Consider the following 16,443-nt stretch of genomic DNA (forward strand, 5'->3'; position numbering starts at 1 on the left):
AATCTGAAAAGTCATCGTTCATTATCGTATGCTGATTAAATTCTACATCGCAGGTTTTAAAAGGTAACAGAATATACATCCCTCACAGGAGTTAGAAATTAACACTGCACATCAGTAATGCGTAGGAAGAGGGAAATGATAGGTCATCTGATTGCGTCAGCGAAACGTCAGTGTCTCACAAAAAAACAACCAAAAAAAAAAAAAAAAACCCCAACAGCTTGGGAATATCCAGAAACTTGGGAAGGTCCAGCTGTAAACAAATCAAACAAGAGAAATGTATGTGCTGAATATTTAAGACACATTTATAATATTTAAGATTGCTTTAAGTCAGTCGCCAGACAAACGACAGGGCAGGTCAATGAGTCCAACAATGGTTGGATTTTTAAAGGAAGACACTGTACGTCTGTCTATTATAAGTAATGTTTTTTATCAAATCTCATAGCACATTTAATGAGGCATAAATGCCGGGAGTACACAGAAATAACCAGCGGGCCATGGGAACTACATCAAATCAATCCAAATTAACCTGGTAAAAACTGAATGATTGTTTGCAAAGCATATTGTGTGAGATATAAAAAAAAAAGACAAAGAAACAGTGGTTTTATAACGTACATTTTATTGTGATGAATATAAAATTAACATGTGCAGGGAATGCCAACAAGGAACTTTTATGATAACTTCTAATGGAACATTTGGCTCAGTAGGACTACCAGCTACTCAGAAGAAGCCACAGATTCAGTAGTGACTTTTTTTAGTGTATGTAAAAAAGCAAAGATCAAAACTGGATTTATAAATAAATACCTAAAACTACACAGGCAAAAGGGTCTAAATAGACATCACTGTACGTGCAGAGTCATCCTTCAATATTTGGTCTTAATCATCAAAATCTAGGTATAATTAACGGAGATCACATAATAAAAATACATTCCTTCAGCCGTATTCAAAGCCACATCACTGAGAAGCTCAATGTACCATTCTCTCTCCTTCTTTAGGAGGCAATACCTGCACCTCCATTGCCATAAAATGAATTAAAGTAAGAAATGCTGAACAGAAAGCTAAGTGTATCTGTTTTAGCTGATGATAATGTGTACATGGGTACAAGAAATCAGAGACAGCCTCAGCACTGAACTGTACTCCAATACAGCAGTTATGTATATCTATATACCACCTTTGCATGTTTCGTGTTGCAGACACTGTGTGATGCAGGTGTTGATTTAATTCCACTGTAGTTTTTGAGACCATCATTTGTTGTGTATCATTTAACTACATTATGTTATCAGGTATTTCTACATCACCTCTGTATGTTAATGAAATGGATACAATGCCTGTCGATAGAACACAAAAATTATCCTATATGTTCACAGACCTGTCTCAACACGCAACTAGAGAAACAATGTCAACAAAAACATGCACTGTATTGTAAAGGCATATAGAGTATCTTTTCATTGTGAAAAGCTCAAATAACAGAGCATCTGCATTACACTGTACCATAACTGAAATAAAGTGAAATCACATGTTCTCTCTTGAATAGGAAGTGATTATTTTACTTTACAATCTGATGCTTAAAAATACAGCATACCATAGGACCATATCAGAACAGCTATTCTAATGGGAAAAATATTTTTAAATGCCTCCTATCTGAATCAAGTGTAAATTATTCATAATTACTAAAATAATTGATTTCCAACATCAACAGAAGACAAAAAAAACAATGGCAGCAAAAGAAAACGTCATCTGGCAATGTGACAGTTATGCCTACACATTTATAAGAATGGAAATATATTTTTCATCTGCAAATATTGACATTTTATTATTTGTCACCGATACTTCTCAAACATAGCAGAGAAACGAGAGTGACAGTGAAGAGGCAACTGACCGACTGACATTTCCACCCACCTCTGACCAGAGGTCAGGAGGTACTGCCAGATGTGCCAGAGTGTCTAGGCTCTCATATTGCAGGGGTTGGTCAGGTCATAACAACAGGCTTGGTTCAATTTCTAGCAGCTATCACAACAGATAATGCTACACCGCCAATGGCTACTGCAGTGGCACCGAAAAGCCATTTCCAGCTAAGACCCTGAGGACATAAAGGAACAAACGAGTAGAGAAGACGTTAAAACAGTAGGTAAACAGAGTCATAAAGAGTAGAGAATACATGTTAACATAGAAGGTCACAACATAATGAAACAGGGAAAGGCTCAGAAGATTTTATCTGATTTAATATATTCCTTACTGATTCAATCTGTTTATTAGCTGATTATTTTCTTGAGGATAACATATGTATAATATTAAAATAACTAATGACAGTCATGAGTCATGAGTAATGATGGCCAGAGATGAATTATTATGTTAAATACAAATGTTATCTGAGGAAATTAAGGTCTCACCCATGAAGACTTGGCCTGGTGCTTCTGTGCGATGCCGCTGCTGCTAGTGGGGTTACCCAGCATCTTCTTATACATGGCCTGCTCAGCTCCTCTCTGTTCAGAGTGCTTCTTCACCAGCTTGGAGAGCTCTGCGTGGATAGTCTAGACAGGAGATAACATAAACAAGTTCTGCAAGCTCCAGTCCAACACCCAAATCCTGCCCTACTCTATCAACTGAGTCACCCTGATCTGTGGGAAATAAAGTCCTGTATACAATCCAAACCTTAGTTCCTTGTAAATCGGAATGTGTCAAGACGACAATACATTACATTAATAGAAACTAGTCATAACAGAGTGGTAGGAAAAAAAAAAAAATTTCACGGTTTGTTAAAAAACAACTTTTTTGTTGCAAACATTGTGAACAGGTGTACTATAGAGTAAACATATAAGTAAACACTAGAATAAATGTTTCTGCCGTTCTGTGTTGTCAGAACGGCAGTAATGACAGGTTTGCATCCCAAAATCTGATTGCCATTTAGCTGGCATGTCCACACAATTATTCCAGGATATGGGTTCAGTCATTGTTCATATCTGAGTCACTTCACTTCTCTTAAAACTGGTTAGTGACTAAGCAAACCACTGCTTTCAGAGACAGCCAAAATGTTTATGCTTGAGAAATGCACTTCAAACTGATGGAGTGTTATTACATAGAGTTCACAGCAATGCTGACTTGAAAGACATTTTATATTCGAATTATCTTTAAAGATGTGCAAGTAGTAGAGTCAGTGTGAGACCCTGCAAGTCTGTACCCTGAGGATTTCTGTCTATTGCTGAATTAGCTGGTACATCTACAATACACTGTTTGAGCAGGACTAGTTGGGACTTCTATTGTGCAATTGTTTAGCCACTAAAATGACATAAATGACACAACACTGACTTGTCCCCAGGGCAGGCAGGACAGGGTAGGCCAAACAAACATTTAACATCTAATCTAACATCTGTGTGTCTAAACACTGTGCTAAGGTGGTCTGAGGGCGTCTATACTGGAACTGTTACGTCTGTATGTCATGTTAGAAAGTAAACAGTTTCAGTTAGTTTAGTTTTTAATGCTCAGGTCCCCCCCCCCCCCCCCCCCCCCCCAATTTTCCCTATGGCACCCAATACACCGATGCACACACACACTGTAGATATGTCCTGTCTTTTTGTCTTATGTACTGTTTTCAGTTGTTAATAAAAAAAATAATGGCAGTAATAAAAAAAGAAGTAAACAAACCACAGTCAAAAAATGTCTTATCTATTTAACTTGAAGATAGAGGGCGTAAATAACTGACATCAGTGTAAGAAAACTGTTTACAGCACGTCTGTCAATTCTTGCAGAAAAGACACATCGCGTCATCTTGTCACTGCATGACGCCTGTGCCTCTTTAAGACCGCCTCATTGATTATAATGGAAGCGTTCTTGTATTGTCTCTCAAGTACACCCACTGTACTTGCTGTTAGAACATGGGGTTATTTAGGGAGTCTTCATTATTATAGTGCTAAGAGGAGACTCAATTTTAACATTAAAATAACAAATCCGGCACCAAATAAGAAATGGGATGACACACAGACATCGTTGCAAACTACACAATAATCACAGTTATGAAATGACACAACTCTGCATACCAATTGCAATATGCACATTTGTCCTTCAGATATGCAAAAGATTCCCAATTACACACAGGTCCATTAACTCAGCAATCCACTTAATATAATGTAATTATTAAAATGTAACACTAAATGATATTTATACTTCATGTGTTGGATAGAAAGCAGTGGCCAGGCCATGTGCTGTTTGACAGATTGGTGTAGGACTGAAGTGGGGGATTCTGGGCATTAGTACCATGCTGCAGAATCTCACAGCTGATCCAAGATGCCCACGCACTGAGCTGAGTTCTGTCAAATGGCCTTGTGTAAAGAACCACATATACTCGACTGTATAAGCAAGAAGAGTAGCTGGGCATTAGATATGCCTGGGTTGCAAGGCAAACCTATTTACAGCAGCAACATGAAACAGATCCTCTGAAATGATGAATCAGCAGTCCACCGACCTTGCACTACAAACTAAGTGATGTGATATTTTACTTTATGCCACCATCTACTGGCCATAAGGCAAAACTGCCATTCTCCATACAAAAAGCTGTGTTCTATCAGACATTAATATGAAAAGTCCAAAAGTACCTTGTTACTTGGTTCCAACTTCAGAGCCTTCCTCAAAGTTTGAATGGCTTCTGTGTATTTGCCTTGCAAGGCCAATACCTTAAGCAAGAACACATAATTGTTGAGAAAAGAATGTACCAGAGACTGACATAGAGAAAGTGAAATAACAAGAGCAACCTGTACCTTGCCCATGCGGAAAAGTGCTTTAATGTTGTCTGGCTGGTGCGACAGTGCTGCGACACAAGATTTAAGAGCAGCATCATAGTGGTCCAGTTTGAGCTGAGAAGCAGCCATGTTGTTTAAACACTTCACTTTAACGTCCAACAGCTCATTCTCCTCCTCTGGACTAATGTCAACTGCATTCAAACACACAACATATATTAAAAGACAAAAGGCAGTAAGAGGTTCACAGATTGACAGAAGTTTAAACTTTAATTATTATACTGACAATCGGGTCATTATAAAAAATGATTTAACATTAGGTAAATCTAGGGGATTTTCCTCGCCTAGGATAATTTCAGGAAGACCACCATTGAGATTTTATTCTACTATACTGACAGATGCGGACATCCCCATGTAGTGTTTTCCTATTTCCAGTTATTGTCTTGTAACTTGCAGTCACTAGTCACTAGACCTGAAACCCCCATATCGAACATGGATTTTGCTTAAAAAAGAGGATCTTTGGTGCAAAGTTACATTCAGCATTAATTGTCTTAGTGTTACCACACTATTAGTGTGTTTCAGCAGGATATTAGGGAGAAGTTTATACTGTGACAACAAGTGCTGACTCTTAATTTGCCAGTATGATGCAGTTGGTTAATAATGTTGTTAGTTATTATTATTTGGTGTTATCTGAAACCATCAATAAACAAGGTAAGTTTTGGTTAACGGTCTGGAAACTGATTTAGAAAATAATTAGAAACCAGCTTAGTATAGTCTACTATGCAAATGATGATAAATATTTATCAATTATGTAATTTAGAATTATCTTTAAAAAATAGCACATTATACATGTTTTTTTGTGCCAGGTCCTGACTTCCTGGTCTATATCTCACCTTTTGAACTTGATTCTGTTATCTGCAGGGCGATGCTATATGAGTTGACAGCAAAGGCATAGTCCCCATGCTGATAATGGATATTCCCCCTTTCTCTCTTGCGGCTTGCCAAGGAAATCTTTTCTGCAGGGGGCAGCAACTCCAGGTCTGGTGCATCAGTAGCTTCTAGCAGTATGACTTCTAGAGACAGCTTGGCATTGGGGGGGACCTCAGGTTCAAGACTGGCAAGAAGTGTGAACAAGTTCAGAAGTTTAAAGATAGAGATAGAAAATAGAAGAGACTTCAAAAAATATTATTTAAATTTCTTCATGAATTAAAAGTCAAATTCTAATCAAGTAAAGATGCTTTTTTGGTACACTAAAAACTGGTTAGATTACAACATACCTCCCACGAGTCCCATAAGCATATTTAGCATCAGTGTGGATAAGAGCCTTTTCTCCCATTTCCATGAGCATAACCGAGAGATCTAGAGCCTGAAAAAAGGAAACTCTCAATACAACAAGATACTGACATGCAACAAAACAATATCTTGTAGTCAGCATTAAGCATGTTATGCATTAGCTATAAAAAAAACAGTAAAAACTATCTACATGTTATGTACACCTTTAAAAGAGAAACATTTCTTATAACAGAGCTTTTACCTGGATAACATCACCATCTCCCAGAGTGAATGAGAGGTCAGACTGCTCCTCTACAAGTGTCCCGTCCATCAGGTAAGTTTTAAGATGAATCTTGACATTTTTTCCTTTCTGTGGCCGACTGTCTCGCCCTTCCCCAGCCTCTAGAACTTTTTTCTGCAGTTGTTCATTACCTTGCAACAGACACAATCCTATTAATTTTAGGCTGTTACGACACCAACCTTCATAGTGTACCGTATCTTGAAGTGAGAGGTGATATATATGTGATAGATATATTTGAAGCACAGTTACACAGGATATATTCCCATCATCAATATTTGCTTCAAACCTTCTGCATCACCATGTAACCTGCTACAATGTTGTCATCATGCTTTTAATGCATACCTAAAACATCCAGCCACTCATCCACCTGACATTTTGGCTCTGGATCAGTGTCTGAACTTTTCTTTTCGGTCCCATCTGTGTTCTTCCCCTTTCCACCACCGGCATCTTCCAGAGGAGGGGGATCGTCGTCAATATCTTCTTTATCTAAAACCTCGAAATCCTCCCCGCTGTCCAGCAGCGAGGTTCGTCCACTCTTCTTCAGTGATGGTGCTTCTCCTTGGGTGTCAGACACGTCCATAGTCTCCCAGTTTTCAGTAAGTAGTGAGTAAAACACTGAGGGGAAAAAAATCAATTTAAAAGAATATTGTAAACAATCTCTCCGTGTGCTTTAACAGGTTGTCCTAACAAACTGAGTGTTGCTTAAAATACAATTCACTGTTTAAAGATCTCATTAATATAGCGTTAGCTAATCTACATTAGCTTATTTTACCTTGTCAACACTTTAATTAAAGCGACTCTCATCCAGAATTGCGTCGATTATTATTAGCAACTAATAGCATGAATGCAGCTACAACTCACCTGTTCACTAACGTTGCAGCAACGACTATGTTAGCCACGCGTTTCCAGAAGTTTCTGACAAGTTTACCTGCTGCTGCCTCTTCGAGCGGTTAGCAGGCTAATGTTAATGCTAACAGACGTTAGCCGACAGCGTGCTAGCATTAGCTGTAATCTCGCTAGCTATCTAGCTTACTTAGCTAATATTGACCGCTACCTGCCTTATGGTGTCTTGCAACGAACCGCTGCTTGTATAGATTTTACGCAGAGTGATTTAGTTAGCATGCCACATGTAACAAACATGTCTATTTTCTTACCTTTAATTTCAAGGCTCCAAACACGGGCTTGTTTTGGTCCTGTGCAACCTCCCCCCCAGGTTACAGTGGTGAAGTCTGTTTGCTGTTGGAGAGCAAAAGCGAAGGCGACCCGTGTGTGTTGCTGAATGCACAACGTCAAACTGACTTCGTTTCTGTCTCCACCTCATCACAACAAACTGCTTCCTGTTAACCTTGAGCTCCTGACCTGCACATCTGATGGATCATTTCATGCATATTAGTGTTTGACCTCACAGGGACTGAGGTTTTAGGTTTTATTAAGGAAAATTAGTCCACTCCTTACCTTCTGTATAAAGTGAATCTACATAAAGTGTCTTGCAAAAGTTGTCACTTTGCACACACAAACATAAATGCATTTAATTGGGATTTTATGTGATAGACCAATACAAAGTGGTACATAATTGTGCAGTGAAAGGAAAATGATAAATCAACATTTTTGCAAGGTATTGTATAACGAAAAATGCCTGATTGAGAATATATCCATCTCATATCAGTTGTTGCTTGTATCAAGAATGGAAAGGAAGAGGAGTACAGAGGACTGATAAAATCCTTCAGTAACTGGAGTCACAAAAACTGCATCCTACTGAAAACCTCTAAAACCAAGATGGTAGTGGATTTTCGAAAGTCTAAACCCCTATCTCCTCCAGTCAGCATTTGTGGAGCTGACATTGAAGTGGTGCCAGCTTACAAATATCTAGGTGTGCACCTGGACAGTAAGTTGGACTGGTTACTTCACACAGATGTGCAATATAAAAAAGGCTAGAGACGTCTTTTCCTCCTAAGGCGGCTTAGGTTTTTAGACATCTGCAGGAAGATGCTACAAACGTTTTACCAAACTACAAGAACATGTGAGCTGCTAGGGAGGCAACAAAACAGAATGATGCAAGGCGGCTGGACAAACTGGTGAAAAAGGCTTGTTTGGTGACTGGAATGAGGTTGGACTCACTGGAGGATGTGGTGAAGAAACGCATTCTATGACAAACCATGTTTATCATAGATTTGTTAGAACTTAAACAGACATGCTGAAGTTAAATAATTGTAAAGGACTATGGTGTTAACTCATAGTCTCTATGTATTTGCCACCTGTCACCATAAATATCACAGATGTTTGTTATTTTATAGAGCAGCAGTAATTTATTTATCATACATTAACTGACAACTTTATTACGTATACCAGCACAATGTAATGCAATCTAATACAGCAGTTATACCATGAATTCTACTTTTGCAAAATTACGTCTCAGTTTTTGTTTAAACTGCCAGAAAGGCGATAATTCTACAAAATCTTTATCTCTGCGGTCATACTGAAGTAAATAATATTAAGAGGCCCGTGTAATGTTTTTGCCCAATTATTTAAGTGTATATGGCCAATAGTAACATAACAATTTGTCTAATATTCCTAAACAATTATTCTTTCCCACAGTATGCAGTATTGTCTTGAGTGTGTTGCATGAGATGGTGGTTGAAAGCTAAGTTAGAACTCGGAGGAAGAGATTCAAACAACAAGGAAAAATCAAATGACATTTATTATTGATGCATTGTTTCTTTTTTCATAAGCAAATTATCTGTTTTTCTTTCAGTCTAAAGAAACTTTACAATATAAAGAAACATACAAAGAACATCTTTATTACCTACACAAGACACCTAAGTCCCTAAGACAAGATTCTGAACTACCCTACCATGAAATACAAAGCAAACCCAAGAGACAGACTGCTTCATATTGAATACTGCCTTGTCATCAGAAAGGACCATGAACGGTACAGGAGAATCATTTATATCCCCTTCCCTTGAATCCCCACCCCTCCCCAACTCAACATAACCACCCCACCCAACCAGCAAATCTTCCTAATGGTACAGTATTATACATCACAATAGAAGTACAGAGATGGCCAACAATCGATATACACAGAGGACTGAGAGAGGATCGGTGAGAGAGCTTCAATCTATACAATGCTATTACTGGAGCGAATAGCAAAGGACACAGTTTTTAACCATAACTATTACTTTTTGATTTATTCTTAATTTAAAACGAGGTTCTCTTAAGTATTTTTCCTTTTTAAAAGTTTTCTTAAATCGATAAAAATCCTTCATATTAAAAACTGCAATATGAGGTCACATATTTTTTTGTGAAAAGATGCCCTTTGGAAAAATTATTCAAACGCTGATTATTCACAGCCAATAGCGACATTCAACTGAAACATTAGGAGACAAGGGCAGAGTGAGGACGCCACAGCTCATTTGCTTCTCTCTGTCCTGTCCTCTCTCTGTCCTATCCTCCCCACCATACAAGTCTTTAGCTTACAGTCTGCATTTATTGTTACTGCATTCTATACATTTTAATGGAAATTTAGCCACATGAGCCAAATAGTCGGCGCATCCTTTCTCTATGAAAAACATGGACAGTTTTATTTATAATTTACTTTCAGCTGTATTCATTGGTAGTGACTGACATATCAAAACATGTCAATGATATCAAAATGCATTATACAGTATTTACAAAAAAAGGAAATTAAAGGGGAAACAGGAGAGGATCGGGGACTGGAGGAAAGAAGGGAGGTGTGTATCACTACATTGAAGGAACACTGCAGAGAGTGTTCCCCAGGCCACTGAGAGCCCAAATCCTGGAGATGTCCCTGTTGAACTATGGGTACAATCTATACTCATATCAGAAAATTGATAAGTACATTACCATCACCCATAGAGGCTACAATGGTTGTTTTTGTTGGTTTGAACACAGCCATAACATAAGTGCTGCAGTGATGTCATGAGAGATAATTTAGAGTTAATCAGGTTAAGAGTACATAACATACAGAAAGAAACAAATTAAATATGTAACTATGCTTTTCTTTGTGTGCAGATTCTATGGGCTTTTTTTTTCCTCAGTTGAATATAATTAAAAAATAAAAACAATCCAGAGACAACAATCCACAATAAAGGAAATATATCCATTGCAAATGTATTGTATTATTGCCCCTTGTCTGTTACCCCCTAGGTGCATCACTGTGCTCCAGTCATCAGAGCTGCTACAGCTGCCCAGTTCTCTGGATCCATTATCCTGTACATAAGTGATGATCGCTGAGGGAACAGTTCGATGGGAGCTCAGAAGAGAGAGTTATTTAGCCCATCATTTCTGGGTTAAGAAAGTGGATCATTCAGGATCTGCAAGTTCAACCCAAGCTCAAAACAAGAAAGCAGGCTTCGTGAGTGTATCTGAGGTCCCACAGTGTCCCCAGTCCAAATGGAAATGCTGGTGAGAGACCAAAATGAGTCCCTGGAGTCCACAGTGAAGTTAAAATCAAATAAACTGATGAAAGAGAGGGAACCACTTTTTAGGATTCACAGACACCTTGTAAATAACAAATAATAAAACAACCACAGTACAAGCTAAATATGTTGTATATACAGACAAGACCAAATCCATAGTAGAGATGAGAGGGCCCACAGCCATTTTTAACAGTAAAACAGAATGAAAAGGGATGCTAATTAAAAAACAAACAAAAAAAAACAAACATAGCTAGTCATGTGATAATTCAGGTGCATCAGCAGACACACACTGTACCAAAACCAACGCTCTGAGAAGGCCTCTGTTTTTATTTATGGATAGCTTTAGCTGAGAAACTAACACCTCAGGGAACGGTAATCAATCATTCTAATCACGAAGCAAACATTTAGGAGGCGAACACACAAGCCACAAATTCAGAAGACGTTTTAAGAAGAGGTATGTTTAGTAAAACCGACTGTGACAAAAAAAACTAAACTAAAATTAAACAAACAACAGATATCCTAAAATCATGTAAACAGAAAATCATTGTGCATTTTTTGAGCGTGTGCTTATTCTGCCGTTGTCGATGTTGCTGCTGAAATAAAATGTGCCCTTTACAGGAAATCATAACTACATTAGTAGAGTATCAGATGTGAAAATTATAACAATAATATTAGCATCAACAACAACAAAAAAAACAAAAAACAAACATTTAATGAAAACCATTCTTGTCCAATAATAACATCAGTTCTTTTTTTTTTTTTTTCTTTCATTCCTGTCACAGAAGCAGAGTGTTTGAATGAGTCAGTCAACCAATGGCTGTCCCCGCAAGTTATGATCAGCACGATAAAATGGAGTAGTGGTAGATGCAGAGGGGCATCTTGATTGGGCTCAAATGCCACCCATCAGGGCAGGTTTTGGGAGACACAAGCGTGGAGCAGGTTGGGGCTCTCACTGTCCTATGACCCTTGATGGGGCCCGGCAGGCTAGGAGAAGCACAAAGGAGACCCTTCCTGTTGATGGGAGGCCATTTCATGTTCTCATACCCATTTGACAAGCTTTGGGATGGGAGCCTTGAGTGGACTGCTGCTTTCCAGGGGCATTCCCAGGGGCTGTGTGGCACAGCACACCGTCCACGAGGAAGGGGAGGTAGGGAGAGAGGAGGGTAATGCATTGGGACCAATGCAACAGGGAGATTGGGGAAAGGGATGAAAAGGAAATCTAATTAAATAAAAGATAAAATAAAATAAAATAAAAAAAATCACACACTCATCGTCATGTTGGGTGAATACTGTAAAGAGAGAAAAAAGAGAGGGGGAGAGAAAAGATAAGCCAATAATATATTAAACTGATTTTACTACTCAGTTCAAGATGAAGCAAAACACCTAACTGCACTGTAAATGCCACGTCCACAATACATAACTAGAAAAACCTTTCTAACTGATTTTCAGTCAGTGTCAGAGAGCCAGCAGCAGGCAGAGCGGAGTCTAGCCCAAGGAGAAAGTGTTAGGGAGTTTCAGATTACAGTGAAGATACTGTAGCAACATGTACTGACAATTTCACATTAGTCACTATATGAAGTTCTCTTCACATCCCAGAAATAGCAGACTGTCATCCATGCTTGTGTTTGTGAGCATGCTGTCTTTTTGTGTTTGAGTTAGTTAAAGCTGGGAACACAGAGCACATCCAGTATAAACTGATAATAAGCTTATTTTAGCCATGTGGGTTTAATTTCAAAACCGTGGACATTTTGTGGCAGTGTGTGCAAAATTATCTGGTTAAAAAATAGCTAAACATGGCCTGATATGTGGCAATGTCTAGCAATGTTGTGTGGTAAGTGGTGAGAAATAATATATAATACTTATACAATAAATCCTTTGTTTAAATTTTACAGTAAAATATCTCTGTAATGATATTTGGCATTTCAGAAGTTAAAGAAAACAGTTTGATCAGGTTACTGGGGGGAGATGTGTACACATGTGACTGTGCAGAAAGAAGTAATTCAATATTTTATGTGTAAATAACATATATCACAGTGGGATAGCATCTTTTAATGCACTGTCTCCTTTTGTACTCACACTTTCACTTTGGAATGGGTTTAAAAAGTTGCCTGCCATCTCGCCGTCGTCCCGTGGAGTACCAGGGGGATTGTTCATGCCTGCCATGTTGTTAGGAGAATTCTACAGCACAGAGGAAACAAAACAATATGAATATACAGAAACAAACAATCCAACAGTGAGATAGATGGAAAAATAGTCAACCTTACCTTTGGCAACCCATCCATGTCAGCAGAACCTTTAATCACAAAATGGAAAAAAGAGAAACCTGAATCATTACAAGCCAAGAGTTAGCTGATGCTCAGCATCCTGCTACTAATTTAACATCAGTTCAGGATATCCAGTGCAAGTAGAAAAAGCCTGTCCTCTCGCAGGTAATAGCCTTTAATTAAGCTATTTGTTTCAGATACAGATGAGCACCAACTCCACGGGCTTCACTGATCACGTCTCACCCATCTACATGATCAATTGGCTTGCTCACTGCCTCACTAATCTGTTTCAGCTTTGATCAATACTAGCAGGAGGGAGAACACTTCCTTTACCAGCCATAAGGGGGCAGAGTCCTACTTCTAAATGTTCATATGAAGTCATGTGTTTTGTTGGATATACTCAGGCGCTTATTAAGGGCACTTGCTTCATCCAATGCAAACTGTCTTCAGCTGCTCACCTAGCGATCCATTCATATGATGCTGCTCCATAGCACCCATTCCACCCATCGGTCCGTCAGGACCCGGTCCCATTGGGAACTTAAGGAGAACAACACGAAAATGAACAGGTTCACAAGGTTAATTTTTCATGCCTGTAAAGGATGGCAGGAGAATGGATGATCCATTATGATTTTGATATTACTGAATACATCTTAGATTAAAAGAAGAAAGACTGACACTAATTACTGTAATTTAAAAATAAACAATGTTACTCACATTAGGTCTATTTCCACCTGGGCCGATAGGGTTCATCATTGTGTAAATGTTTTCACTTGAGTTTGTTGAATCTGGGAAGAAAAAAATAGTTTGATGTCCAGACTACTGTAAAACAGTCTGTTCCTCTTGGCCTATTACACACACACACGTAGATCTCTGGGATTTACATCTGTACACAGCTGAAAATGTCAAAAATAACATGGATTTGGGGCATGGAGTGGGGTAATGAATGGCAAGTAGCCAGCTGCTCCAGTCAAGAGTGACTGGAGTGGTAGTGTCTTTCTCTGTATTTGACACTATTTCAGGACAATTCATCGAGTTTCAGCCCAGACAGGAGAAAGAGCATTTACATGTCACTTTAGTGCCAGTGCACTATGACAGTCAGTCTATCTGCCTGTTAATCAAGCGCCACACTACTCCCTGCAATGCAAAATAAAAGAAAGTCACTGTCTCCTAGTCCTACAAATAGGAGGTTTAGACCTAGTTATTTTATGGAAAGCCTGGCAACTTAGCAACAACAAGCACATGCTGTGTCGTTCCTCATGTGTCTGTCTGTCCTGAAAAGATTTCGAAGGATGAGGTGACCTTGATCTAACATGGCAGGCACAAAGTTGTGAGAGGAAAACTAAGAAAAGCAGGTAAAAAAATAAGAACAAATAACACTGAGAAAGAGAAGGATACTGCATCTGCAAAGTGGAGGAGATACAGTATCTTGTCTGTTAGTGTCCCTGACTCTAGCTTGTGTTGTCGTGACTGGAGGAGGGGGGCAATACTGAGTGGGCTGTGTGCATTTGTGTGAAAGGTTTGTGCGGATGTGAGTGTGCATGCACACATTTTTGGCGACTGCAGTGGAAATATGTTTTCCCTCCCAGTGTACGTGTGAGCAGAGGTGTTTTGTGCAAAAGGTTGCCCCGGCAACGTATCACAATAGAGGTATGTATATAAATAATAAATAGTGGACACAAAAAGAATCTCTCCACAGGCCAACAGAAAACAGAACATTACAGGATATCAACCCTCAGAGTTTGCTCTCAGCTTCTTCTCCACAGAGCGATCGGATTGGGTCAAAGCTGAGATGATTTGACTAGTTTCCTTTGGTAAACATATTACTGTGTGGACTGAGAAAACTTGACGAGCAACACCACAATGTGTTTAAAGTGGAAAATAGATATCCAACCAAAATGTTCATGTATGTCAAAAAGAATGATCGAGTATAAGGAATAGTTTGCCATTTTTCAGTGTTTTCCACTGACAAAAACATTTCTAAAGGCTAAATTCCTTAAGCACTTAGAGCCCCATCTTTGCCTGTTTCCCAAAGAGAGATGAATGTCTGACAGAGAACAGATCTGATGTTTCTTAGACGAAGCCCTCCTTCGTTTCACACTGGATTAAAGTAGAAATCAGATGGGAAACTGAAGTGTATAACTCACCTCCGGGGCTAGGCATGATGGGAGTTCCTGGTGGGCCGCCTCCCCCTGGAGGGCCCTAAGGGGTAAAGAAACAAGAGAAGAAGAGAAATGAGTGCTGAGTGCATCTAGGCAGCAGCGTGCCTGTTAGATATCACTGCATGACAGGTAATTTATGGCCCGTGGTCGAACACGAGTCCATGACGGGACACTTACCACATAGTTGCCTGGGGATGAAGATGAATAAGCTATCTGTGGAGAGAATAGAGCAGAGGTGAAACAAAACATGAGACACACTTATTGTAAACACACTCAGTCGTGTAGGCGATAAAGATGCGAGAGAACGTGACTCACTGAGTTAGTGTTGGGGTTCGGCCATGGACCTCGTCCACCAGGACCCCTGGAAATGCAAACAGAGCGAGCAATGAGAAACAGAACAACAAAATTACAAACATATTATTTTCAATGAACGGATTAATGTACATTATTAATTAATACATTTAATGTATATTTTAAATGTTACTCTACTTTAACTGTCTGACACACATGCACACTTTGTTGAGTTATTAAACCAGGAAGAGTATTGGAAAATAATTTTGCCTTTTGATGAATTACAATTTAATCTTTCACCCACCAACCAGTTATATATTATATATGTAATAATATATATTTATTTTAAGACAAAAGAGTCCCACATGGCAGAAACATGAGCAACAACATTGACAACAAAGGCAAAAACAACAGACGTTTACTGCAACTCTCAGATTTTACAGATTAATTTTGCAATATCACCAGATCTAAGTAGCTGACCTGGTGAAGAACACATTATCATAACTAATACTACAAAAATAAAACCACTGTTTCAAAATAAGCAGAGGATTCCTGGAAATTAGTCTCTCATCTGAAACTTTTTTTCACTTTACTAACATGTTCATGCCCGGCATCCCTGGCCCCATGGAGTTTGGAGGAGGTCTCATCCCTCCACCGTAGTTCTACACAAAGAGAGAAACACACAGTCAGCACAGCTAAAGGTTTAATTCTTAATGAAGGTCAGAGATGATTACTGCTCCCACTAACTGGTTTTTAATTATGTGTGTGCATGGGCTATGTGTGAACTGTGTGTGTTTGTGTACGTCTGTAAGAGTTGTGTATCTCTATGTATGTGTCTCTATGTGTCCACGCTCCCCTCTGTGCATTTGCATGCATGTTTTCATGGCTAATCAGCAGGCGGGTTTGGCTGGCACTATATGCTTGTAATGGAGTATGTATGTGTGTGACTTAGAGAAATAGAGAGAGCGAGAGAGAGAGAGAGAGACGGGGAGA

The 16,443-nt window shown here is 38.9% G+C and overlaps 2 protein-coding genes across 3 annotated transcripts in view; both read right to left on the reverse strand.

Annotated features, from left to right (window-relative positions):
• Nucleotides 1-601: 601 nt before the first annotated feature.
• Nucleotides 602-7,252, reverse strand: fkbp8 (FKBP prolyl isomerase 8). Its single transcript, XM_026346143.1, has 9 exons — nucleotides 7,162-7,252; nucleotides 6,643-6,915; nucleotides 6,262-6,431; nucleotides 6,005-6,093; nucleotides 5,621-5,841; nucleotides 4,749-4,921; nucleotides 4,587-4,664; nucleotides 2,388-2,528; nucleotides 602-2,077 (listed from the first exon to the last, which is right to left on the reverse strand). Exons 2-9 carry the CDS (start codon nucleotides 6,878-6,880, stop codon nucleotides 1,991-1,993), a joined length of 1,197 nt encoding a protein of 398 aa, XP_026201928.1. The 5' UTR covers nucleotides 6,881-6,915; nucleotides 7,162-7,252; the 3' UTR covers nucleotides 602-1,990.
• A 1,727-nt stretch (nucleotides 7,253-8,979) lies between these two features.
• ssbp4 (single stranded DNA binding protein 4) overlaps nucleotides 8,980-16,443 on the reverse strand; it is a 72,618-nt gene continuing 65,154 nt past the window's right edge. Inside the window, exons 9-17 of one of the 2 annotated variants that reach the window (XM_026346002.1) lie at nucleotides 16,048-16,112; nucleotides 15,475-15,520; nucleotides 15,337-15,372; nucleotides 15,145-15,199; nucleotides 13,715-13,785; nucleotides 13,459-13,537; nucleotides 13,001-13,029; nucleotides 12,813-12,914; nucleotides 8,980-11,846 (exon numbers count right to left, since the gene is read on the reverse strand). In XM_026346002.1, coding sequence (XP_026201787.1) covers nucleotides 11,775-11,846; nucleotides 12,813-12,914; nucleotides 13,001-13,029; nucleotides 13,459-13,537; nucleotides 13,715-13,785; nucleotides 15,145-15,199; nucleotides 15,337-15,372; nucleotides 15,475-15,520; nucleotides 16,048-16,112 — 555 coding nt within the window. In that variant the 3' untranslated portion in view covers nucleotides 8,980-11,774. Of the gene's footprint in view, nucleotides 12,026-12,812; nucleotides 12,915-13,000; nucleotides 13,030-13,458; nucleotides 13,538-13,714; nucleotides 13,786-15,144; nucleotides 15,200-15,336; nucleotides 15,373-15,474; nucleotides 15,521-16,047; nucleotides 16,113-16,443 lie in introns of both variants that reach the window. The other variant, XM_026346003.1, reaches the window with a different exon arrangement.

This window comes from Anabas testudineus, chromosome 4 (genome assembly GCF_900324465.2).
Source record: "Anabas testudineus chromosome 4, fAnaTes1.2, whole genome shotgun sequence".
Classification (NCBI taxonomy): Eukaryota; Metazoa; Chordata; class Actinopteri; order Anabantiformes; family Anabantidae; genus Anabas; species Anabas testudineus.

Bases quoted from the DNA above. Each gene is read 5' to 3' on its own strand.
- fkbp8 (XM_026346143.1), bottom strand. From the start codon at position 6,880: ATGGACGTGTCTGACACCCAAGGAGAAGCACCATCACTGAAGAAGAGT. The intron at 6,094-6,261 runs GTAAAAGCTCTG...TCCTTTTTTCAG, and splicing joins GAGATGGTGATGTTATCCAG to GCTCTAGATCTCTCGGTTAT. The intron at 4,922-5,620 runs GTGAGATATAGA...GTTTGAATGCAG, and splicing joins AACAGAATCAAGTTCAAAAG to TTGACATTAGTCCAGAGGAG.